A 26,162-nucleotide genomic window follows, 5' to 3' on the forward strand; every position below is an offset into this window, starting at 1 on the left:
TGAAATCATATTTGATGCTTTGATGGGTTGTTATATTCTTAAATCGGGCGGTTTGGATCCCTAACCTAGAAGCAAAGCATCCACATTTTCGAAGATTTCATAAAAAATGATCTTTGCTATATTTCTCATTGGTGGAGAAAAATATTGGGTAAAAAATTTTATTGGTTCCACTTAAGGAGAAAATTGTTTTAAACCACTTTGCGCGTAAAGGACTTGAAACCTATAACTAAATTAGTTATTGGAGGCATTTCGAGTTCCTCTCATCGGAATCTGACACTATCCAGTTTTTACGTGCTAAAATGGCGGTCTAAATTGTTTGTTCGTAATACGTTTAATTGCCCTTTTTAACAATAATCGTTTACGTCGACAGCCCAGTAAGAGAAAGTCATCCCACGTTAGTCCAGATGCGTTGGATGTTTATTCAATGTACGCCTGACATCCTCACTCAAATGGGCGTCGCTGTCAAGCTGGCGTAAACAATTATTGTCAAAAAAGGGCTGGATAGGGCAAGTCTCGACACACATATGATTATGGCTTAAAAGCCAACTGTCAAATTTCTCTTTGCAAAGAAATTCCGGACAAACCGTTACTCGCCAATAACAGATGTAGGTAGTAAACAAAAGAGAAAAGTTTTCTCTTTCATTAATTGCAATGAACTGTGTTTAGCCAGTAACGGTTTGTCCAGAATTTCCTTTCAAAGAGAATTTTGACAGTTGGCTTTTATGCCGTAATCATACACTGAGAAAAATTTAAACGCTATGCCTATTGATTTTACACATAAATTTTTTCAATAAGCGGTGGCATATAGACACTATTTACTGACTCATAAACTTAATGTGTGTATTTATGAGAAATATTAATCTTACATTCACATTTCATAGCTATAAGGTACATAAAACCCGACAGTTGACACATATAAGGTATGTGTGCGCAGTATAATATTAGCATTTCTTCTTCATATGGATTTTAAGTAGTTTGAAGCAAATAAACTTAACGTTTGGATTTTTTAGTGTATTTTTGTTGAGAAGTCAACTCGCTGCTTAAGGCTAGTTTACAGTTCAGAAAATGTGTCACGGGATTTGGGTGCCTGTGTATTTTAAATGGAGCACGGGATTTCAAATCGCGTGACGGGAAATGAGTCTACACAAAAATAACAGTTTTCCTGAAATGTAAACCCAACCGCGGGAAACATCACGGGACTTTAAAACTCTCCACACAGAAGTCCGGCTTGGAGCAATTCAACACAAATTGTTTCCGACGGGGAAAATAGTATTTATATATATATATATATATATATATATATATATATATATATATATATATATATATATATATATATATATATATATATATATATATATATATATATATATATATATATATATATATATATATATATATATATATATATATATATATATATATATATATATATATATATATATATATATATATATATATATATATATATATATATATATATATATATATATATATATATATATATTTATAAGGTTTTCAATTCGCTGCAAGTTTGATACTGTTTATATTTTTAAGAAGCAGCAGAGTTTTTGGTTTGACTTCTGGTTGCCAAAACCAGTAGGCAAAATAACTTGGCTCCGCGTGTCTTTATATTTAAAACATCGTCTTTGCTTTAAACGATAACCCAGTTAAGCTCAGCCGGAAATGAACTGGAATTCTGGATGGTTTCAGTGCGTAGTCCGGCTCCAGTGACACAACCGATTATAGTTAGAATCGGTTGTGCCCAGTTAAACTCATTCCGGAACCGCTTCGGATTTCTGAATGGAGTCAGTATGGATTCCAAATCAAATGCAGCAACCGATTCCGATTCAGAATCGGTTGTTGCATTTGATTTGGAATCCATACTGACTCCATTAAGGATTCCGAATCAAATTCCGAATGGTTTGACCGGGATAGTTTCCAAATCAAATGCTACAACAACCGATTCCGAATGAATCGGTTTCAGAATCGGTTGTTGCGTTTGATCTGGAATCCATACTGACTCCATTCTGGAATCCGAATCAAATTCTGAATGGTTTGACTGGGTGTCACTGGAGCCACACTACCCTCTAAGAACGGTTGGTTTCCAAAACCGTCCAATGAAGGACGTTCGTTGGACCAATTTGAACAACGTCCAAATAACCGTTCAATAAAAGTCCATCGTTGAACCCGTGTTGAACGATTTTGAAACAATTTTTTGGACGTCTCAGTGGGTACGAACTGGAACCGCCCACTGAGAACATGTTTTTCATTTTGAAGACAATTTTTTTCGGGTGTCTGACTGATTTCTGGCAGAATTCTGGCCTAAAATCAATAACCCATTCAGAATCCTGGCCGTTGAAGACATTTTTTATGAAATGTGAAGATTTGAAAAACCTGGTATCCCTGCATCTACATTACCGACGTTAGATTACCAATTATTAGCGGGCATTATGATTATAATATATTTAAAATTCTATTAAAATTTTTGTTCTGCTCGTACAAAACCAGTGCCCTTCGCTACACATCAATTGAAAAGTCCATTGGTATTCATGATATTTTGATCAATTATATACAATAATGGAGAATCCGGCCAAGACGGAGACGTACATACTTCACGTTCTGAAAGCCATTGGGGAAACTAAACAGCAGAAAGATGCTTACAAAAAAGTCGAAATATTAAGGAATTCGACATCCCAACTATATGCGGAAGCTCTTAAAAGGTAAGTGTAACAATTGGTATTGAATACAAATAGATCTGTTTGTATATGATTCTTCCGTGAAATTTACTAGTGACGATGAACGCTTCGCCTGCTCGCTTCTTCGGTGTCATTTGGATAAATATCAAGAGACGGTAATTGATCCAGATTCGGTAAATAATTATTGCAAAGAAGTATTGAATTTACTAGAAACCCGTCCGGATTGTGAGGAGATGAATGAAGCAGATGTTGAAGAAATCGCATTGGGCGATCCTATGAGTTATTTATCTGGAAGGTTTTGTAAGGGACGCTTCGAAGATTGCAATACTTGGGAAATAGATGACAGGCTAGCTAGCAATGTGTTTAAAAAAGAAGCAATTCTAGATTCACATGGCTCTACAATTAACCCTTCAAATAAACAAGTAAACCTTCCCAATGTAACTAAAATTAATTCAAAACCAGTTCAAGATATTTCGCGCCAAATATTTGCCCCGGTAAGGTTTGCATCTGTATCCAAAACACCATCCGCGCCCAGTACGTCAAAATCATATTCTCCAGTTTCATCAAAGGAAGAAGATAGCAATACCAACAATTTAGCAATCAGCTCCTTTCGAACGGCCAAAGATGAGCTAAAAATTCAAAACGTAAAGGTAATATCCACACATCCTCTGCAGCTGTTTAACTTGATTTAGTATGACTTTTTTCAGAAATACGGGAACATAAATCCACCAAGTAAAACTCCTCTGTTTTCTTATGGCAAAAAATCACTTGGCGGCCGTCGTACATTAGGGAGTAAATTTGTTTGCCCAGTTCAAAATGACGAATCAGAAAAGCCATCAGCATGCTCACCAGGTTCTTCTAGTCACAGTCAAAACAGCGAAGATGAAGAAATAGACGATCGTTTGCGGAACATCGATCCCAAGATGATTGAATTGATTCGTAGTGAAATTATGGATCGCCTTACACCTCTTACCTGGGACGACATAGCTGGATTGGATTACGCCAAGACAACTATTCAAGAAGCAGTGGTTTGGCCAATTTTAAGGCCGGACATATTTACCGGATTGCGTCGGCCTCCACGAGGCATTCTTTTATTTGGGCCACCGGGCACAGGAAAAACGTTGATCGGAAAATGTATTGCTTCACAGTCGAAATCTACATTCTTCAGTATAAGTGCGTCTTCCTTGACATCTAAGTGGATCGGCGACGGGGAAAAGATGGTCAGAGCTTTGTTTGCTGTAGCTACTGTGCATCAGCCAGCAGTGGTGTTCATTGACGAAATCGATTCCCTTCTTTGTCAGAGGTCGGAAACGGAGCATGAAAGTTCGCGAAGATTAAAAACAGAGTTTTTGGTGCAACTGGATGGTGCGGCTACAGGCGAAGATGACCGAATTTTGATCGTGGGTGCTACCAACCGGCCACAAGAGCTCGATGAAGCAGCTCGTCGGCGACTCGTAAAACGACTGTACATTCCATTGCCAGAACTTTCTGCTAGAGTACAAATTCTTATCCGTCTGTTAGCAAATGAGAAGAACTCACTTTCATCTGAGGAAATTGAGGAGATCGGTCAACTCTCGGAAGGTTTCTCCGGGGCGGATATGAAGGTACTGTGTCATGAAGCTTCAATGGGACCAATACGATCGATTTCGTTCGAACAACTTGGTGTGATCGGGAAGGAGGACGTTCGTCCTGTTTGTTATGCAGATTTTAAAAATGCTCTTGGAAGGGTTCGCGCTAGCGTATCACAGAATGACCTTCAACAGTATGTGCAATGGGATCGATTGTACGGGTCGGGTGCTTCCTGCTAACATAAATATAAAGGTTGTTTGATTATGTGATGTACAATAAATGTTGAAGTTTGACTATTGACCAAATTAATAATCATGCTTGGGATTTGGGTTTCTCTAGAGCACTAATTTTCAACTGGGGATGAATTGTGCGAGACATATTTTAACTTTTCCTAACCTACCCGTCAGTTTTTTGTCTTAAAAATGTTTAAAAAATCGATGTGCAAGTGGAACATGTGAGTCTTGGATCACATACATTTGGAGCAACATCAGGGTCCTATTCTCACAGTCACGTCACCTAGTGACTAGAAGAAAATTTCCTTCTAGTCACTAAGTGACGTGACTGTGAGAATAGGGGCCCAGATGTTGCTTCAAGCTGTTTTCAGCCCTTATTCGGCAGGTTTCACGCCGCCACCCGCGTTATGGCTTGATAAGGCCAAACGTGTGTCGAAGGGGATCAATTGAGGTTGTCTGACATATTCTTGATGGTCACATCATTAGCGTTTCTGCATTAGAATCGACAGACAGCCTCAGACAGGATTAGGAAATATTCATAAAATTATATATATAACGTCTTTTTCGTTTCAGATAGATATTCGAGCTTGTAGAACTCCTTGAGCGTCTCATATACGAGCTTCGACGGAGATTGAGCATTCGATGAAAGAGATCTCTTCTATGAGACGGTCGATCGACAGCGTTGAAATGACGGAAGAGATGACCAGTGAAGTTTTACAAGCCTGGTGCAAAAATAGAGATAAACTGATTACACCAAAGGTTGAATGAGTGTAGCACCGAATACACTGGTGTAGTGTACTCAAAAACGAAAATACCATTAAACACATACTGTTGCTGTTTGTCTTAACAAGAGTACCAAATGGAATTAATGCATTCAAAGGTTGTGAAAATAACTCCTGATTCGGAATTTTGGGGTTGACGAAAAACATGAATTTAGATATTTCGTTTATTCATTAAATATATGCACAAATTGGGCTGAACTAAATTGCCCATTCGCCGGGTGACTTTTTATTCTTTTACGGATTCCAGAAGTCCAGCCTTTCGCATACGTTCAAAGTGCGCGTTTGGGTCGTAGGTCCTAAAAAAGATTATTATAATCACTAGTATATATTATGACCGCTAAAAAACTCACTTATAGAAATCGGCGTACTGCTGCTTCTTCGGATCCACGTACAGTACTTTGGTGGCAATAACAGAGATGGTGCACAGAACACCGGCAACTATGAGGTTGCGTTTGATTGATGCATTGTGCAATCCTCGCAGAACGGGTTTCGGGATCTTAGCGGTGACTTCCGACATCTGAAAGTAGGTATTATGTAATTTGCGTACAATCAATATTGTTTAAAAAATATATGCGTTAAAGATGTTTCAAGCCGAAGTAGCTTTTTTCTTGAAAATAGCCTAATAATTATAACGTTCTAGCACCATTTACCTTTAAAAAGTGTGATTACACGAACTTAAACGAAAATTTTTCCTCAGAAATTCTGCTGCAAACAGATGGGCCTAGCGAAAAATCGGAATGATTAGAAAACGATATATGGGATGAACTGGATGAACCAATACTGATTTGTAACACCGCCGTGAATTCCCCCCTACAGTAAGTTGACCCACCAAGCGAAGACACCAACCACAAAGCGGAGAAAAATACCCACGACAATGCGCCACCTAGCGGTGAACACTGCAACCACCGCGGAAATGCCCCCTACACCTAAGGATGGTATGCACTAAAATTTTAATATAATTGTATTTAATAATTATTGAATAATCTGAACAAAATATAATTTAAAACAAATGACATAATCCGAATACTCCAATAATGTACAAGAGATGCAAAGTCCAAAATAGCAGTAATAAACAGTTTTTTAAATAGATTTTGAAGTACATTTTATATGTTGGTGATGTAAAGTTATGGTAGGAAGTGGGTGAGCACTACAACCACCGCGGAAATGCCCCCTAGATCTAAAGATGGCTTGCAGTAAAATATTAATAGAGTTGTATGTATTTAATAATTATTGAACAATCTTAACAAAATACACCTAGGGATGGTTTGCAATAAAGTTTTAATAGATTTGTATGTATTTAATGATTATTGTTCAATCTGAACAAAATAAAATTTTAAACGAATGACATCATCCGAATACTCCAATAATGTATAGGAGATGCAAAGTCCCAGACAGCAGACTGAACAGAGTAATTGTTTTTTTATAAATATATTTTGCAGTACATTTCACATGTCAGTGATGAAAGGGAAAGCCTCTTAGATTAGCAAAGTATTTCGGATAATTATTGGCACTCTGATGTTATGATGCTCTCTGTGCCATCTACTTGAGAGTTACAATCGTTCTGGCTTTTAAGTTATTGTAGAAAGGTATGTGTCGTAATCTAGTTCTACGATGCCAGGAAAATGTTAAGAGATTCCTACTATGAATGAAGGAAAAAAGAACACACTAAATTTGAACGTCCCCAAGGAGATAAGCATTTATCATTGCATGGGTATCTGGAATAATGTAATATCTATTCCAGTGAAAATTGGCTACTACGTGGTTTCGGAAGAAGTAAGTCGAGCTAGAAGCTCATAGATTTGATTGAGTAGGACATCATACAGCCTTGTGATATTTTCATAAATTTTTAAATTTGAAAAAAAATGTTCTAGGGTCGGAGATGAGACCCTCTGGAATCAGATCATACCTGTTCCGGGGACCTTTAGCTACAACATGGCCAAATATCAAGTGCCAACAAGCGGTCTGAGCCAAGTTATAAGCTCATACGTTTGATTGAGTAGGATATCTTACAGCCTTGTGATATTTTCATAAATTTTTAAATTTGAAAAAAAATGTTCTAGGGTCGGAGATGAGACCCTCTGGAATCAAGTCATACCTGTTCCAGGGACCTTTAGCTACAACGTGGCCAAATATCAAGTGCCAACAAGCGGTCTGAGCCAAGTTATAAGCTCATACGTTTGATTGAGTAGGATATCATACAGCCTTGTGATATTTTCATAAATTTTTAAATTTGAAAAAAATTGTTCTGGGGTCGGAGATGAGACCCTCTGGAATCAGGTGATACCTGTTTCGGGGACCTTTAGCTACAACGTGGCCAAATATCAAGTGCCAACAAGCGGTCTGAGAGCCAAGTTATAAGCTCATACGTTTGATTGAGTAGGATATCATACAGCCTTGTGATATTTTCATAAATTTTTAAATTTGAAAAAAAATGTTCTAAGGTCGGAGATGAGACCCTCTGGAATCAAGTCATACCTGTTCCGGGGACCTTTAGCTACAACGTGGCCAAATATCAAGTGCCAACAAGCGGTCTGAGCCAAGTTATAAGCTCATGCGTTTGATTGAGTAGGATATCATACAGTCTTGTGATATTTTCATAAATTTTTAAATTTGAAAAAAATTGTTCTAGGGTTGGAGATGAGACCCTCTGGAATCAGGTGATACCTATTTCGGGGACCTTTAGCTACAACGTGGCCAAATATCAAGTGCCAACAAGCGGTCTGAGCCAAGTTATAAGCTCATACGTTTGATTGAGTAGGATATCATACAGCCTTGTGATATTTTCATAAATTTTTAAATTTGAAAAAAAATGTTCTAAGGTCGGAGATGAGACCCTCTGGAATCAAGTCATACCTGTTCCGGGGACCTTTAGCTACAACGTGGCCAAATATCAAGTGCCAACAAGCGGTCTGAGCCAAGTTATAAGCTCATACGTTTGATTGAGTAGGATATCATACAGCCTTGTGATATTTTCATAAATTTTTAAATTTGAAAAAAAATTGTTCTAGGGTCGAAGATGAGACCCTCTGGAATCAAGTCATACCTGTTCCGGGGACCTTTAGCTACAACGTGGCCAAATATCAAGTGCCAACAAGCGGTCTGAGCCAAGTTATAAGCTCATACGTTTGATTGAGTAGGATATCATACAGCCTTGTGATATTTTCATAAATTTTTAAATTTGAAAAAAAATTGTTCTAGGGTCGAAGATGAGACCCTCTGGAATCAAGTCATACCTGTTCCGGGGACCTTTAGCTACAACGTGGCCAAATATCAAGTGCCAACAAGCGGTCTGAGCCAAGTTATAAGCTCATAGGTTTGATTGAGTAGGATATCATACAGCCTTGTGATATTTTCATAAATTTTTAAATTTGAAAAAAAGATGGGTGGGTAATGTCAGAGACATAACCGGAGTGAAGTAGAATACACTTTGAATTATTTTTATGAATATGTAGGTAAACAATGGGATTTTTCGGAAAAGGAAAGACTTCTAATTAATTCTTCATTAAAATGATGGTGGTCCTGAAAAGGACCGTTTATGTTCGCTTTGGCGAATGATGCGCTGGATTCGATTCTCGTTGGATGCTGCTGACTTCTGCTCTCTATTTCCGGATTGAACTGTTGTCCATGGGTGCGATACTGACATGATTGGTGTAGCTGTAGCGTTATAAACCGTTTATGATTTCTTTCTGCATCGTATATTGAAAATGTTAAATTTCTGGATCAATTAAAGAGAGATGGCGTTTGGTCACGGGTTTATTACAATAATATTTTATTGCGTCTATCACTTGCGTTTCGAAGGTCTATGCCTTCATCTTCTGGGCAAAAAGCACTAACAATATTATCTTTGTCATGTTGGTTTGAGCATTTAAACTGAAAACGCAACGTACTGATCTACCTCAGACGGTTCCCGCACACATCACTAGCAGACTGAGCAATGAATCAATTGCTCAGTCTGCGTGATGTGTGCGGGGACCGTCTGAGGTAGATCAGTACGTTGCGTTTTCAGTTTAAATGCTCAAACCAACATGACAAAGATAATATTGTTAGTGCTTTTTGCCCAGAAGATGAAGGCATAGACCTTCGAAACGCAAGTGATAGACGCAATAAAATATTATTGTAATAAACCCGTGACCAGACGCCATCTCTCATTACTGAAAACAAAGTGATCGTTCATCTTTCTAATGGATCAATTAAAGAAAGTATGGGCCTGTGATATGAAAAGTACGAAATATATCTTCGGCTTTCTACATTGCAGTTTTTGACAAATACTAGATCAATGCATGTACCGCCAACTGTAGTAGTTTGTGAAGGATCAGTGATAAGACGAAGCTTAAGGCATTCATTCATGAAATGAACAAATTTCATGTTTTCCTGCCTTGAAATGTCTATGTTAAAATCTCCTGAAACAACCATCGGGATATTTTTCCGAGCATAAGGAAATAAATTACGTGCAACGAAAAATTGCTTTTCTTTAAATGTTGTATCTGGCGAAATGTATACAGCAACCAGTAACGTTTTAATACCTTTTAACATAACTTCTGTTGCACAAATATCACCGTTATTATCCGCCAGAGACAAATTCGCGTCATGCTCTTCACTGACTTGTTCAATTTTATGAACAATAGCCATAGTAGATGCAGTGGTCCTTTGATAAATTGCAACACCACCAGCTCTCGAATTGGGACGCTTATATTCGGCGATACAACTATAACCGTTTATATTCACAGCAGAACAATTGTTCAACCAAGTCTCACTGAGGGCTAAAATGTCGACTTTGGTTAGTAAATTGTCAGTTGTAATATCTGAGAAATGAGCATTCAAACTTTGGACGTTAAAACTTATCAAGCTGCAACTATGATCTATCGCTCCAATAAAATTCAGTAATTCACTGTTAATAGTTGGCAGTTGATGATTTGACAGGCGTACTAGCTCTGTTCTCAATTCAGTCATTCGGGGCGATTTACTACCCTTAGAGTGATGAAATTTGAAATTATTTTTCGAGTTAGTTAAATACAGTCCATCCATTGATGTGACTCGTGATAATCCTACATATACTAATTGTTGTTCTAAACATTTATCGTAATCAAACACAATTTCAGAAAAGGTACCTCCTTGTGATTTGTGTACTGTGAGTGCACACGCACTAACGAGCGGGAATTGAATCCGTTTACAAGTGATGCTGCCAAGCTTTATACTGGCTGATCGTTTTGTTACAGGAACCCAATCAAATTTCAAGTGACCTGGTTTGGAATATACCAAAGGTCTTGATTTAATTCTCAAAGCGGTACCGATAACATCACTTTCGAATTTCATCCAAAGTCGGATAATACGTTCACTGGAATCATCTTCGCAGTGTTCGATATATTTGAGTTCCCCTATGGCACCATTAACCATACCATCTTCAACGTCAATGTTGGTAGTGATCATATAGGGCATGCCGAGTGTTAATCGCAATAAGTAAGGTAAACCACCTGTCTCCACAACGCTCATTTTATGTAGTTTAACCCTAGCACTAGCTAGTTGTTCCGTATTTCTGTAGCCTGTGAAAATATCTTCGACAGTAAAATCAAGTCCCTCACGATCACGCAATGTTTCAGTATTATACCTCTCCACATCCATATTACGATGGAAGAGGCGTATTGCATTAGGAACATTTTGTCTACACCACTCGGCTGTTCGGAATCGACTCTCGATCCGTTCAGTTTCTGAAGCAGTAAGTGCCTCGCCATTACCAATTTTTGTAAGAATGGATGAAAATTCCACATCAGACTGTCTCATAACTTGCACTAACGGGAAGAAATTTAGAGATTGCCAAAGTATAGGTCCGCAAATGGAGTTCCTACAAGGCTTGTAAACTGGACGCGCATTGACAGGTGGCAACTGACGAAGATCACCACAGAATATAAGATGAATTCCGCCAAATGCTTCATCATAGTTTCCAGTAATGTCTTGCAAACGTGTATGTATGATATTAAGTATATCTGCACCTATCATACTTACTTCGTCGATAATGATCGCTTTAACACCTGTAAAAGCATTTCGATAAAGTTGAAGTGTTTCAAATCCAAGTTTAGAATTATTTCTGCGCGCCATTGTAATACGGAACGCGGAATGAACTGTAGTACCACCAATAGCGACAGCTGCTTTTCCCGTTGAAGCACAAGCAACATATGCATTTTTCAACGAATTATGTGCTTGACTGAAGCGATTGTATGTCTCCATAAGTATTCGAAGAGTGAAGGTTTTACCATATCCTGCAGGACCAGTGAAAAATATCTGCAAAGGTGTGTTTGTTCCGTCAAAACTGTGCAATATATTTATTAAATGTAAAATCAAGTTTCGTTGTTCGACATTTGTTGTCCTGACCATAGCACAATAATCTTGCTTGCTCATGACATTAGTACGTTTTTTAACGACCGCTGCCAAAGCACCAGTAGGCAACTGTTCGATATCGTCATCGTTGGGCTCCATTGTAATGGCCCTTACGAATTCGTTATGTTTGTCGTTGATTGCCTTTTGTAGATCGTCGGTTTCACTCTCTTCGGTTATACGAAGGTATTCTTCGACGATTTGTTCGAGATTAATGTTACAATCATATTGTTTCAACTTATTCAATATGAAAGTCTCATTTTGATCATACAAATCAATGAATTTGTTACAATCAAGAATGTCGCAAGCCTCATTCCGGAATGGTAGAAATAGAAGTACCATTTCGCGCTTGTAATCATTTAACCGTAACGCTGTTTTGCCTCCGTTTCTGCTGTGTTATTTTCATCGATTTATTCTGGATAACGGTGCGAGTTTTGTATTTTGTACGTTTACGTAGGTTAACTAAGTGGTTTTGCTACAGCTAAGATAATTAGTTTTGCCTAAACGATCATCACCGAGGACAAATTAGCTACGTTAAGTTCAGTGTCTTAAGTGGAAAAAACTTCCGGTGCCATTATCACTCACCACTACCTACATTGCTGAAACAAACGACCAGAATACTAGGTACCGATCGCTAGATTGCTTCTGTGTGTGAACTGCTCGAAAAAAGCAAAATGATCTGCAACCAATGTTTGTTAAATATTGAATCGGACGAAACCTCTGTTACTTGTAAAGGCTTTTGCTCCGACGAATACCATGCTGAATGTGTTGCCCTCTCGGTGCAGGAGGCGCTTAGCTGTACACAGCAGCGGAATATCCTATGGATGTGCACGCCTTGCACCGATGTCATGATCGATGTTCGCCGATTTGAGACATTTTCTGAGAAACGCAAGTTGCTATCGCAGTCTTCCAGCTTTGCACCCGTCCGACCTGCTATTGTTTCTGTTCACACTGAACCACAAACCGAAAACCGTGCATTAGATTTATTTGAAGAGGTAGTCAACTGAAGGAACAGGTTGCGGCTATTAATGAAATGATTGCTGGCAGATCGTACGAAGTTACCCAATCGTTTACAGAAGCAAGTTCTCCTTCAGATCAATCGTCGCCGTTCTCATCAACCCAACTGCAGCATGGCTCCAGAAATGTTTCTCGTCTTGGTAATTTGTCAAGCTCGTTACCCAGCTCATCCGCTAAACTCTGCTGGCTATTCTTCACGAGAGCGAAAAATTCAGTTACTGAAAGGAACATCGCGGATATGGTAACAAAATCGCTCGGAAAGAACCCTGCCGTTGTGAAAAAACTTGTGCCAGACTGGAAAGAAGTAGCTTCGATGCCTTTCATTTCGTTCAAGGTTGGAGTAGATTTGAAACTGAGAAATGCTGCATTGTCACCGTCAACTTGGCCGAGAGGGACTTGCTTTCGGGAATTTCACGAGAAATTTAATGTATGGGAACCTGCTAAATAAATGTTAATGTATATGTAATGTTATGTATATGAAATGTAATGTAAATTGTGATATGCAGTGACTTTTGTGATAAAATGTACATATGTAATTAGTTTAAATAACAGTCTGTATGACGCTCTGCGTCAAAGATGAAGTTAAATAAATAAATAAATAAAATAAATAAACTCTGTTATTTTATATTTTCTCCACCGGATTACTCGGGGAGTACTTCGTTGCTTGTACGTGTTACTACTACTTTTATCTTTCGTGTAACACGCTACGAAATCGGCCAAACAAATAATTTCTAGACCATCGCGCTTCTCATATTTCTGGATTATGTTTAGCGTCCACACATCGGTCGAATCATCATCGATGCCTTCCTCGTCCATTTGTTTTGTGTGTTTTCTAGATTTTATTCGCTCGTGTGGCCACATTGTTGGTATAAATTCAACTTTTCTGCTGGCTTCTGACATTGGTTGTCGTAGTAAATACCAAGCAGCTTCTTGGGCACACATTTCTACTGAATTCAGCATTTTGATACTGACTTTTTTCAGTAGTGCAGCGAAATCTTGATCAGGATATTCATCTTGTAGCTTGATCAATTCATGATGCAAGTTACTAATACCTCTGTTTGTTTTGTTGACATATTCAACAACATACGCAGCACATGAATATTCGTCCACAATAAATTGAAGATCCATGTTCGAGAGTAATTTATTAGCAACCCATGGATTATATGGATTGGTCCATAGTTCTTCCATTGTGCGTTTTAAGAGAACGATGGGTCTTTTTGAAGAGGCACGAATAACATCTAAATAGTTATCGTACGAACAATTACAGTCGGAGAGATACTCATCCAGTGTTGTGTACATTTTTGAGTTCAAATTTTCGCGCATTTGCCCTGCTTTTATTAACAATTGGCTACGGTTCGAATTATCTGATGCCATAGGCAACAAAATTCTAGTTTGATCCATAGGCCAGTAAGGGATGTTGAATCGGCATTGCTTCTCGTTCCGCTTGTAACAAATAAATGTATGCTTATGGATCTGATTGCTATTAGCACTAACGGAACAAAGAAAATTTATTAACTCCACTGTAGCAGGCATGTCCTCTGAAATTGTTTCATGAGGATCATTATTAAGCCAAAGTAATATATGGGCATGGGGACTGCCACGGTGTTGAAACTCTATTCTTTTGAAGTAGTCGACAATATAATACTCGCCAAATGGACTATGTCTTCGAGATGCAAGAATATTCATTAAGGTATCAACGAATAAATAAATGCAACAGGTGACAGGATCCTCATTCACGAGCGTTGTTCGCTGCAGTGCAGTTAGTTGCTCTATTGGATCTGTCAAGTCGATATCATGCTCTTCGGAAAGTTTATGTAATATTAGCAACAAGTTAGGCCATCGAGTTTCACTGGCACTCAATGTCATGAACGTTGTTGGCCTTCCAAGTTGCCGAATCATTGCAAAAACATCATGTTTACGTTGTTGCCAATATTGGACAGAATTCGGGATAGATTTGAGAAACGACAAATTACGCTCAATGCAAGACTCCAAAAGTTTTCTATCCTTCAACATACCACGTGTTATATTTGCAGTACCCATACATTTAAAAGTATTTTGCAAGCCGTCAGAAACGCGAAGACGAAGTATTTTTACGGCCATATAAAGTAAATGTTGTGGCTTTGTACCTCGTCTGTCGCGACGCCTTAGTTCGCTTGTAGCCATCATAAATGGTGTTACATGAACATCTGATTTGAAGACGCGTGGTTGACCAAAATATATGCCAGGAAACGAAAGTTCCTCCCCGAATTCGTCGAATATTAATGACAAAGGTATCCTGTTTTGAGCAGGTGCAATTTCCAAACATTCATCTTCATTCCAAAGAAGCGTTTGTTGCTGCCCAATCAAAAGCTCAAAATCATTAGAAGAATCGATTATTTCCAACTCATTGTCAGGATCAGCTGATACTGACGATAAGTGGTCGAGACCATTTAACTGGTCCTTACCAATAACTATTCCATAACGACGATATAATGGAGTATCCACAAGATACTTAAGCCACTCCATCACTGTATTCTTCTTTATAAACCCATTCAAATAAGAAGATTTGTGAATTAAATGCTTCTTGATACTAACATTAAATGCATAATCGTCATCAATATTTCGTGGGAGTACGCGGATCATCTCAGGTACATCCACTGGAACATTAATAATTTGACCCAATATTGAGTGACTTCCTGCAGCATGACGTAAGCGTCTTATCTGCATGAAAGGCAATCTTGGGGAAATTAACCTTTCACTTATGGGATCCAGCGGAGGTAAACCCAGAGGACGATTGGGATATACAAATCCATTTGTTATAGCTAACTTCGGAACTGCCCCACGTTTCAAACTTCCACGGCAGGTCTGACAAACACTAAAATCTTCTACAGATTCAAATGATCCCAATGTCAGAAGAACATTTTCCTCGGTTCTGCTAATATTTTTCAAATCTGTTTGAAACCATAAACGGTCGCAAACGCTACACGCTACACCAAAAACATTGTCAGTAAAACGCTTTTTGAACGCTTGATCAGCCCTTGCATTGATATACGTCATATCTATAATGAAACAGTAAAAATAGTTGAGCTACATTTAGTCTTTTTGAAAATCAATATTCAAGTAGATTAGACGAAATATGTGTTTGTGGAAAGTTGTTATGAATGATTTCTGAATTTCCTTCTGATTGATACAACCATAACATCGCGACAAGAGTGGACAAGGATTTGAAATGAAATATTGGACGATGCAGAAGCGTGTTACAATCGACAGCGTACAAACATATTCATATCACTCGAATGCTCTGACAAATATTTTTCAAAATTTTATTTGAACAATATAATTCTTTGTTAGTAGAAGATTAAGGGTATACGAATTGTATGAACGCACACAAGTGATGTGAGGGAGCTTGGGAGGTAGTTACTAGCATTTCGAGAAAGTGATAACTATATACTCAACATCTAATTTAAAGCATAATGGGAAGGAGTACAATCGATTTTCGCACTTAATGGTTATTGTTTGTTTATTTAATTGAAGGCTTTAACCTCATGAGTCATTTGCCTTCACACTTAAAGATAAACGGAGCAGTATACGTAAACCAAACTATCAAAATTGCTAATTTTCAGCAATATACGATTATTTGTTATTTATTGTAGATACACATCATTGTTTCCATTCATCATTCATCAGAATAATATTAAATAACAGTAATGTTTTGATTATATCACGCTTATATATCCATATATGTATTCATATATCAAACAATATAATACAATATATATATATATATATATATATATATATATATATATATATATATATATATATATATATATATATATATATATATATATATATATATATATATATATATATATATATATATATATATATATATATATATATATATATATATATATATATATATATATATATATTGTATTATAATCTTATATTATATTACACACTTTATTTTTCTGCCGAATCTCAGCTTTTTTTCGCATCTTTTGCCGAAATCTCAACAGCTGAAGTCCCAGTAAACAATTTTTTGGCTGAGATCACAGTGAAAGTGACGTTTCAAAGCTGATACTCGGAAAATATTTCACCGAAAATCAGCTAACAAATTTCACTTTACTGAGGTATCAGTTTCTAAATTTGCTGATTACACGGCTGTCCCAACAGTCCCAATTGCCGAGCCGAATTGAGTGTGTATGTCATATTATATTGTATTATATTTTATTACTATATTCCTTATATTCATCGTATTTTGTCTATCATACATTTGTTTATGCGCTATATTTTCCACAATTCATTACATATCACATATTACATACCCAATATCATATCTATCAGATAAAATATATTCATCATAACCATTATTCTGTATATAATGTTTGCTGTATAAAAACTATATGCCATTGGGTTGGGAGGCAGCATCAGGGTATCATTCAAGTTGCAACTTGGACTAGATGTCGTGGATCGCCAACTTCTAGTCACAAAATAAGAATGCTCCCATTGATCGCATAATTCTTCGGGATGATGCTGTTGCTGTGAACGTTCTTATCTGACAAGTGGTAATAGGATTGACGCGCCCTTCTCTCACAAACCATCAGGTAATGCCTTAACAGGTATTGGAAATTGAGTTATGCAATTGGCTGATTGATCGTTTCGTTGGAAAGAGATTCTCTGTCCCTTCGGATTGCGCACAAATGACACTGTTTATGGATCCGCCCTATTCTGGTTCATCATACAGCGTTAATGTGAATGTTCATTCGTAACCCAACTTTGTACCGGGAAACAAGTGCTTTTTGTTCTCTCCGGTGTGGTTTAGTTTTTTCGGTGGTACGAAGGTGCTTGCTGTGGCAGAGGCTGCAGTAAAGCATTACTAATAAACAGTCCCGCGAGTGATAATTGTTACCTGCGATATCAGTTAAAGTAGTGCAGTGAAGTGCGTTACTAAACATTTTTCTTGCCTGAAAGACGGCTTTGTTTAGACGAGCTATATCAGCTCTACTGTGTGAAGGTCACGCGGGTGACGGATAAAAGAAACGAAGGATCAATTCACCTACCAGCTCGTCAGGAACCAACTGGTGAAGTGTTTCGTTTTTTACTTTTCTTATCGATTTTTTTCTTTTTATTGCTTTTGATTTTTTATTTTGATTTAAGTTAAACAGTGCGGTCGAGCGTGTTGCTCCCGCAACAAAATGGAACAAACAGAAGGATCACCCTCCGAAGAGGAATATTATGAAGAAGAACGTATATCTGATACTGAGACAGATAATGTTATGGTCGATCCACTTCCCCCACTTTCCCCCAATGTCTCACAGCCCCCCCGAGTCAAGGTTTACCAGGATGGATCCGCTGGTCCTTGGGTGGTATACTTTCGGCCCAAAAATAAACCGTTAAACAGCATAACTGTTGCACGGGAGCTGACAAAACGTTACTCGGCCGTAACCGAGATTAAAAAGGTTCAGTCAGATAAACTGCGCGTAGTCGTTACTGACTTGAAACAGGCCAATGATATCGTTAGCAATAGCCTCTTTACGCTGGAGTATCGCGTCTACATCCCTTCTCGTGATGTGGAGATCGACGGTGTGGTAAGTGATGCGGGTCTAACTGTCGATGATCTGATGAATGATGGGGCTGGCCGCTTTAAGGACCCTAACCTTCAATCAGTTAAGATTTTGGAGTGCAAGCAATTGCATTCAAAGTCCATCGAAGATGGTAATTACTATCCATCAGACTCGTTTCGCGTAACCTTCGCCGGATCTGCACTTCCGAGCTACGTTGAAGTGGGAGGAGCTCGTCTACCTGTACGCCTGTTTGTACCGCGGGTCATGAATTGTTCCAATTGCAAGCAGCTAGGTCACACGGCCACCTACTGTAGCAACAAGCAACGGTGCGGTAAATGTGGGGAACGCCATGCGGATGATACTTGCAGTAGGCCCGCTGAGAAGTGTGTTTACTGTGGGGAGAATCCGCATGCACTTTTGACATGCCCAACGTACAAACTTCGCGCGGATAAACTGAAGCGATCCGCCAAAGATCGCTCCAGACGCTCTTACGCAGAAATGCTTAAAAGAGCTGTTCCACTTATCTCCGAAAACCCATTCGCTCTCTTGCCAACTGACGATAACGCCTCTAACGACCCTTGCGAGGGGCATTCTTTGGCTCCGCTTGGAAACTCTAGGAAAAGACCTAATCAAAACTCACCTGAACTTCCTCGTAAGGGTCCTAGGTTGTCCCAAACAAGGGTACAAAATAAAAATAATTCATCAACTGGAAGTGCTGGTGCAAATCCGAAGATAATACCTCCTGGTTTTGGGAAATTGAGATACAACCAGGAGTTCCCAGCACTCCCCGGGGCACCAAAAATCCCAAGTGCTCCAATTTTACAGTCAGAAACTCAACCTAAAACGGGATTCCTTAAATTTTCTGACATTGTGGACTGGATATTCACAGCTTTCAACATTACCGATCCTATGAAAAGCTTGCTGGTTGCTATTCTACCAACAGTAAGAACATTTTTAAAACAGTTGACTGAACAATGGCCCCTCCTTACAGCGATCGTATCCTTCGATGGCTAACTTATTAGACGGAATTAGGGATCTGATCACTGTTTTACAGTGGAACTGCAGAAGTATTATCCCCAAAATTGATTCATTAAAACACTTGCTAAATTACAATCATTGTGATGCATTTTCCCTATGTGAAACATGGCTAACTTCTAATATAAACCTCAACTTCCACTATTTTAACATTATCCGCTTGGATCGAGAAGACTCATATGGGGGGGTACTTTTAGGGATCAAAAAGTGCTACTCCTTCAATCGAATCAACCTCCCTTCGACGCCAGGCATTGAAGTTGTCGCTTGTCAAACAACAATCAAAGGCAAAGATCTTTGCATTGCTTCTATTTACATTCCTCCTAGGGCCATGATGGGATATCGAAGATTCTCCAACGTGATTGAACACCTTCCCTCGCCCCGCCTGCTTCTTGGAGACTTTAACTCTCACGGTACGGGGTGGGGCTGTCTATACGACGATAATCGATCTTCGACAATTCAAGACCTTTGTGACAACTTCAATATGACAATTCTGAACACAGGGGAAATGACACGAATTCCTAGACCACCTGCGCAAGCAAGTGCACTGGACATATCTTTATGCTCGACATCACTACGGTTAGATTGCAAGTGGAAGGTAATATCTGATCCCCACGGTAGTGACCACTTACCAATTGTAATTGCAATCACCACTGGTTCAAGACCATCGACACCAATCAATGTTCCCTATGACCTCACACGAAACATTGATTGGAAGAGCTACGCTGCTGAGATATCCAAAACTATCGATTCAACACAGATACTTCCCCCGGAAGAAGAATATAAGTTTTTGTCCAACTCGATTCTCGATAGCGCGATTCAAACTCAGACGAAACGAGTACCCGACGTGAACACCCAAAAACGTTCTCCCAACCCGTGGTGGGACAAAGAGTGCTCAGACGTGTACGCGGAGAAAGCTGCCGCGTATAAAACCTTCCGGAACGACGGGTTAGTTGCTAGTTATCGAGTGTACGCGATATTAGAAAAGCGAATGAAAAATTTAATGAAAGCTAAGAAACGCAGTTACTGGCGCCGGTTTGTCGACGGGTTAACAAGAGCAACATCGATGAGCACTCTTTGGGGCACGGCCCGACGTATGCGAAACCGAAACAGTACTAACGAGAGCGTGGAATATTCAAACCGTTGGATATTCGATTTCGCCAAGAAGGTATGTCCGGATTCCGCCCCGGCACAGAAAATCTACCGCGCCGCGTCGCCTTACAATACCGCGAACGAAACACCGTTTACGATGGTGGAGTTCTCACTTGCTCTCTTATCATGTAACAATAAAGCCCCGGGGCCAGATAGAATTAAATTCAACTTATTGAAGAATCTGCCAGACTCTGCCAAAAGACGCTTGTTGAATTTATTTAATAGGTTTCTTGAGGGTAACATTGTCCCACATGACTGGAGACAGGTGAGGGTCATCGCCATCCAAAAACCAGGAAAACCAGCCTCCAACCACAATTCGTATCGTCCGATTGCAATGCTGTCCTGTATCCGGAAGTTGTTCGAGAAAATGATCCTGTTTCGGCTCGACAATTGGGTCGAAACAAATGGCTTACTGTCAGATACACAATTTGGCTTCCGCAAAGGCAAAGGGACGAACGATTGCCTTGCGTTGCTCTCAACAGAAATTCAAATGGCATATGCTAACAAAGAGCAGATGGCATCAGTATTCTTGGATATTAAGGGGGCTTTCGATTCAGTTTCGATCAACATTCTTTATGAGAAGTTGCACCAGCATGGTCTTTCGCCAATTTTAAATAACTTTTTGCTAAACCTGTTGTCTGAAAAACAAATGCATTTCTCGCATGGCGATTTATCGACATCACGATTTAGCTACATGGGCCTTCCCCAGGGCTCATGTCTAAGCCCTCTCCTCTACAATTTTTACGTGAATGACATTGACGAATGTCTTGTCAATTCCTGCACGCTAAGGCAGCTTGCAGATGACGGTGTGGTCTCTATTACAGGTCCTAAAGCCGTCGACTTGCAAGGACCACTGCAAGATACCTTGGACAATTTGTCTGCATGGGCTCTCCAACTGGGTATCGAGTTCTCCACGGAGAAAACTGAGCTAGTCGTATTTTCTAGAAAGCGTGAACCAGCGCAACTACAGCTTCAATTAATGGATCAAACTATTGCTCAGGCTTCAACATTCAAATATCTCGGGGTATGGTTCGACTCTAAAGGTACCTGGGGATGTCACATTAGGTATCTGAAACAGAAGTGCCAACAAAGGATCAACTTTTTCCGTACAATAACTGGAACATGGTGGGGTGCCCATCCAGGAGACCTAATCAGGTTGTACCAAACAACGATATTATCAGTGTTGGAGTACGGATGTTTCTGCTTTCGCTCCGCTGCGAACATACACTTCATCAAACTGGAGCGAATCCAGTATCGTTGCTTGCGTATTGCCTTGGGTTGCATGCACTCGACCCATACGATGAGTCTCGAAGTGCTGGCGGGCGTTCTTCCGCTGAAAAATCGATTCTGGGACCTCTCATATCGATTGCTCATTCGATGCGATATTCTGAACCCATTGGTGATTGCAAATTGCGAAAGGCTTGTCGAGCTTAATTCTCAGACCCGATTCATGTCCTTGTACTTCGATTACATGGCACAGAACATCAATTCATCTACATATAACGTCAACCGTGCTCATCTCTTAGATACTTCTGATCCAACTGTATTTTTCGATACATCCATGAAGGAAGAGATTTGTGGAATTCCGGATCATATTCGCCCACAAGTGGTCCCAAATATTTTCTATAACAAATACCATCAAGTCGACTGCGCCAAAATGTTCTACACTGACGGATCAATTCTCGACGGGTCCACAGGCTTCGGTATCTTCAACGAAAATCTTGCTGCCTCATTCAAACTCAATGATCCTGCTTCAATTTACGTCGCAGAATTAGCTGCCATTCAGTATACTCTCGGGATCATTGACACCCTGCCCTCAGACCATTACTTCATCGTTTCGGATAGTCTCAGCTCCATTGAGGCCATCCGTGCGGCGAAGCCTGGAAAGCACTCACCGTATTTCCTGGGGAAAATACGGGAATATCTGAGTGCTTTATCTGAAAAATCTTACCAGATTACCTTGGTTTGGGTCCCGTCACATTGTTCTATTGCGGGCAATGAGAAGGCGGACTCTTTAGCCAAGGTGGGCGCATTAGAAGGCGACACTTACGAAAGACCAATTTGCTTCAACGAATTTTTCAGTATCTCTCGTCAGAGGATGCTCGATAGTTGGCAAACCTCATGGAGCAATGGGCATCTGGGACGGTGGCTACATTCCATTATCCCGAAGGTATCAACGAATGCTTGGTTTAAGGGGTTGGATGTGAACCGGGACTTTATTCGTACGATGTCAAGGATCATGTCCAACCATTACTCGTTTGACGCGCATCTCCGTCGTATAGGGCTTGCTGAAAATAATCATTGTGTTTGTGAGAACGGCTATCACGACATCGAGCATGTTGTTTGGCTGTGCGCAGAGTACTGTGTTGCCAGGTCCCAACTAATAGATTCCCTTCGGGCCCGAGGTAGATCACCCTATGTGCCAGTCCGGGACGTCCTGGCAAGCCGTGACCACCCCTATATTCTTCTTATCTATATCTTTTTGAAAACCATTGATGTCCAAGTTTAATACATTTTACCCTCTCTCATTCACAGTAGAATCTCACCAACCTATCCCTGTATCTACAATATGGCATTGCTTCACGAGTCTTCGGTGCACACTCTTCTTGATAACCGTCTATCCAGAACATCATGACATACCGCACATGCAGATGATATAGAGTGCCAATAATTATCCGAAATATCGACCCTCCCCTCGCCCCTGCGATTACAGGCTGGAAACTACAACACTACAACAAAGTGTGCATATCCGCCACAATGATCAATCAGCAAACGACGATGTCAATTACACAATATGTATCCCACTTCCTACCTTTTTCCTTTACTTACATAAGAGGGGAGCAAGCCGCCCCTAAATACGGCTTTCCCTTCCCCCACTAACATGTGACATGTAATATAAAAAAAAATGAATTATCGGCCTCGTTAAGCTACAGCATTTGGGCCTAAATAAACGTATTTTAAGAAAAAAAAAAAAAATGTGAATGTTGGTTGATAACTTAATTTTATCTGTGCTGTTAAAAGCATCTTCAGCCAGCGGAGTATTCCATGCACTGATCGTGGGTTCCTATATCATCATAACCACAAATTGCATGAACGCACACAGAGTAGCTGTCTAGTTTAGAGACTTTAGTGATAGTGGTCTAATTTTTATGTTTTTTTTGCCAAAAGGGTTTATTTTAACCTAAATAAACCGAATCCGAGAGCGGAAATGTGAAATTTTTAACCAAAGTTCGACAAACTGAAAAAATAAAATAACACTTTACAATGACAGTGCTTTAACAAGTGAGCATATGCAGCCGAGCTAGAGTGATGAGGCTTGGCCGCATATCCGAGGCCAAGGACACATCGATTTCTGGTGTATTGTTCGATTTCGCTGCCGCTCAGTCGGTTTTAAACTAACTATAGCCCCTATGTTCGAGTATACCTGGCAAACGAGAGGATCACAACTTAGCTTATAACACCGGCGACGGGTTGATCAACGCCTCGTCCAACGGAACCTCAGCGGCTTTGTGCCACTTTGGATCCTTGCTCTCGGATATACGGCTAAACCGCATCACACTAGCTTCCCTGCTTAAGCTCACTTGTTAAAGCACTGTCATTGTTATGAGTGTTATAAGGCGCACCTTAATTTTTCAGTTTATCAAACTTTTATTAAAAATGTCGCATGTCCGCTCTCGGATTCGTTTTATTTAAATTAAAATACACACTTTTGGCAAAAACTGCATTAAAATTGAACCTCTGAACTAAACAATTACCTATGCAAACACCGGAAACAATACAATAAAGCAAGCTATGGAAATAATAACACTTTAAAACACCACAGCAGTTTCAACCATTAGCAACCAGCGAGATATGGTAACAAACATAAATAGGACATTGAATTCTTCAAAACTTGTCAAATCATTCAATTATAATTTCTATGAATGCATGAATGACAACTGTGAATTCAATGAACGGCAAATAAATAAATAGTACTTACCAGTGTTGCATCCAACCGAGGACTCTTCTCGAATCGTGCTTGGGTCGAGTTCGGACGAACTTCCCGGTTCCACCAAATAGCTTTCCACCACTCGAAGCGGCTCTTCAACCACCTCTGCTCGATGAACGATACGTTGCGGCCCTTCTGCCGTTTCAACTCGCCTCAGAAGGCAACTCGGTTCGCCAGTCTGCATCGCCGAAGGCTCCTGCCTCTTTCGCTTGCGGCTTGCCTCGTACTTCGCCTCGTACTTCGCCTGCATATGCCGGGAACGCGCCATACCACAAGCTTTCTTGCGCATATTATTCAAACTGAACAACTACGTAGCATACTGTTCAATCTTTTATAACTTTCTGCAAATCTGAATAGACCAATCAGCGAACTGCATTGCAATGGAAAAAATTTACCCGCCAAAAAACCATTTCCCGAAAGGAAATTCTCTGCGAAAGTACTGCTGGAACAAACAATTTCTATGCGATTTTGTGGTCTTTGGCACTTTAGGTTTTTGGGAGTATTTTTGGAATTATCAAGTTGTTTTCCAATTTGCAATATTCTTTGAAAATATTGTTGAAATTTTATGGATGAGGGCACGAAAACGAGCGAGAGAGCGATAGTAATATCGGCCGGTAGGGTCTTTCGTCATTCGTTTGACCGTGGTCATACTACGAATACCAGCATCAGAGCAGTAGCAGATCAACATTTTTCGCTACATGGCCCGTACCAAACAGACCGCTCAAAAGTCAACCGGAGGATAGGCTCCCCGCAAACAGTTGGCAACGAAGGCCGTGTAAAAGTACCCCAGTCACGGTTGGCGTTAAGAAGCCTCATCGCTACTGAACAGAAACTGTCGCCCTGCGAGAAATTCACAGCTATTAGAAATCGAGCGGGCCTAAACTGTGACCCAAAATAAACCACAAACCAACGGGTTCTTTTCAGGACCAGCCAATTATAGAGTTAGATATAAATAAAATTTAGGTTTGCGCGTTTTTCCCAAAAGTTTTATAGCTGTGCTGTTTTCAAGGAAGTTGTAGTTGAATTCAAAATAAAATAGTTTACTTCTACTGTCAGAAGTGGACGAACGAAAACTAGTCTGGCTCGCTTGGAATCGAATTGTACGGACCAACCACTACTTTCAAAATCCATTATTTTCAGTAATTGTACATTCTACAGAATTAGTCACAACTATTTCCAATCAGCGCAAAAATCGAAGGTTTTCATTCAATACAACAGCAGATTTTCACGTTTGAAAAAACAGGCAGCATTCTGGCCGAAAATTTTGAAACGGAGCACCTATATCGAAACGTTAGAAAATGTTCGATTTTTGTAAATTGAATCATTACACTAAACTGTCTATAAATCACAAATAACTTTTGATTTTGTGCCATTCTACGTGAAAGCTTGTGAATAATACCGTCGTTCACAAGTGGCTCACTTACCATCCAACGCTCTTGACAAGCTGATGCTTGTAATAACAAAACTTCAATTTCATTCTTTGTCGATAAATTGTTGGCCCTGAAAAGGGCCTTTTCTTTGGGCAGTGTTCGAAATTTACTTGGAGCTGGTGTATATGGTAACAGTTTTGGTGCCATCGAAGACGGCGTGCTTGACCAACTCTTCTGACAGCAGCAAACGGACGGCGCACAGTGGCGGGTCTTCAAACAAAAGTCGGACAAAACCTCAAATGTTACCTAATTTGGCTGAAAATCACAATTTAAGCTAATTTTGAGGTGCTGAGCTCATTTTTGATGTCAAAAATCGTAAAATATTAAATGCATTTTTCCATA

The 26,162-nt window shown here is 39.6% G+C and overlaps 2 protein-coding genes across 3 annotated transcripts; one reads left to right on the plus strand and one right to left on the minus strand.

Moving 5' to 3' along the window:
* The first annotated feature begins 2,419 nt into the window (after positions 1–2,419).
* On the plus strand, positions 2,420–4,561 carry LOC131682073 (fidgetin-like protein 1). 2 transcript variants are annotated; one of them, XM_058963265.1, is made up of 4 exons: positions 2,653–2,723; positions 2,794–2,854; positions 2,910–3,349; positions 3,407–4,561. In XM_058963265.1, the coding sequence occupies exons 3-4, from the start codon at positions 2,933–2,935 to the stop codon at positions 4,505–4,507; spliced, it is 1,518 nt and encodes a 505-aa protein (XP_058819248.1). In that variant the 5' UTR covers positions 2,653–2,723; positions 2,794–2,854; positions 2,910–2,932; the 3' UTR covers positions 4,508–4,561. The 2 variants fall into 2 exon arrangements, with proteins under 2 accessions (XP_058819247.1, XP_058819248.1); XM_058963264.1 differs by having other exon boundaries at positions 2,420–2,723; positions 2,794–3,349.
* Positions 4,562–5,429: 868 nt separating this feature from the next.
* Positions 5,430–6,054, minus strand: LOC131682075 (cytochrome c oxidase subunit 6C). The gene is made up of 3 exons (XM_058963266.1): positions 5,934–6,054; positions 5,634–5,800; positions 5,430–5,579 (listed from the first exon to the last, which is right to left on the minus strand). The coding sequence occupies exons 2-3, from the start codon at positions 5,798–5,800 to the stop codon at positions 5,510–5,512; spliced, it is 237 nt and encodes a 78-aa protein (XP_058819249.1). The 5' UTR covers positions 5,934–6,054; the 3' UTR covers positions 5,430–5,509.
* Positions 6,055–26,162: the final 20,108 nt, after the last annotated feature.

This window comes from Topomyia yanbarensis, chromosome 2 (assembly GCF_030247195.1).
Source record: "Topomyia yanbarensis strain Yona2022 chromosome 2, ASM3024719v1, whole genome shotgun sequence".
Classification (NCBI taxonomy): Eukaryota; Metazoa; Arthropoda; class Insecta; order Diptera; family Culicidae; genus Topomyia; species Topomyia yanbarensis.

Excerpts from the sequence above, each read along its gene's own strand:
- LOC131682075 (XM_058963266.1), bottom strand. The coding sequence starts at position 5,800 with ATGTCGGAAGTCACCGCTAAGATCCCGAAACCCGTTCTGCGAGGATTG. Across the intron at positions 5,580-5,633 it reads CAGTACGCCGATTTCTATAA|GACCTACGACCCAAACGCGC; the intron begins GTGAGTTTTTTA and ends AATCTTTTTTAG.
- LOC131682073 (XM_058963264.1), top strand. The coding sequence starts at position 2,581 with ATGGAGAATCCGGCCAAGACGGAGACGTACATACTTCACGTTCTGAAA. Across the intron at positions 2,724-2,793 it reads TATGCGGAAGCTCTTAAAAG|TGACGATGAACGCTTCGCCT; the intron begins GTAAGTGTAACA and ends GAAATTTACTAG. Across the intron at positions 3,350-3,406 it reads TAAAAATTCAAAACGTAAAG|AAATACGGGAACATAAATCC; the intron begins GTAATATCCACA and ends GACTTTTTTCAG.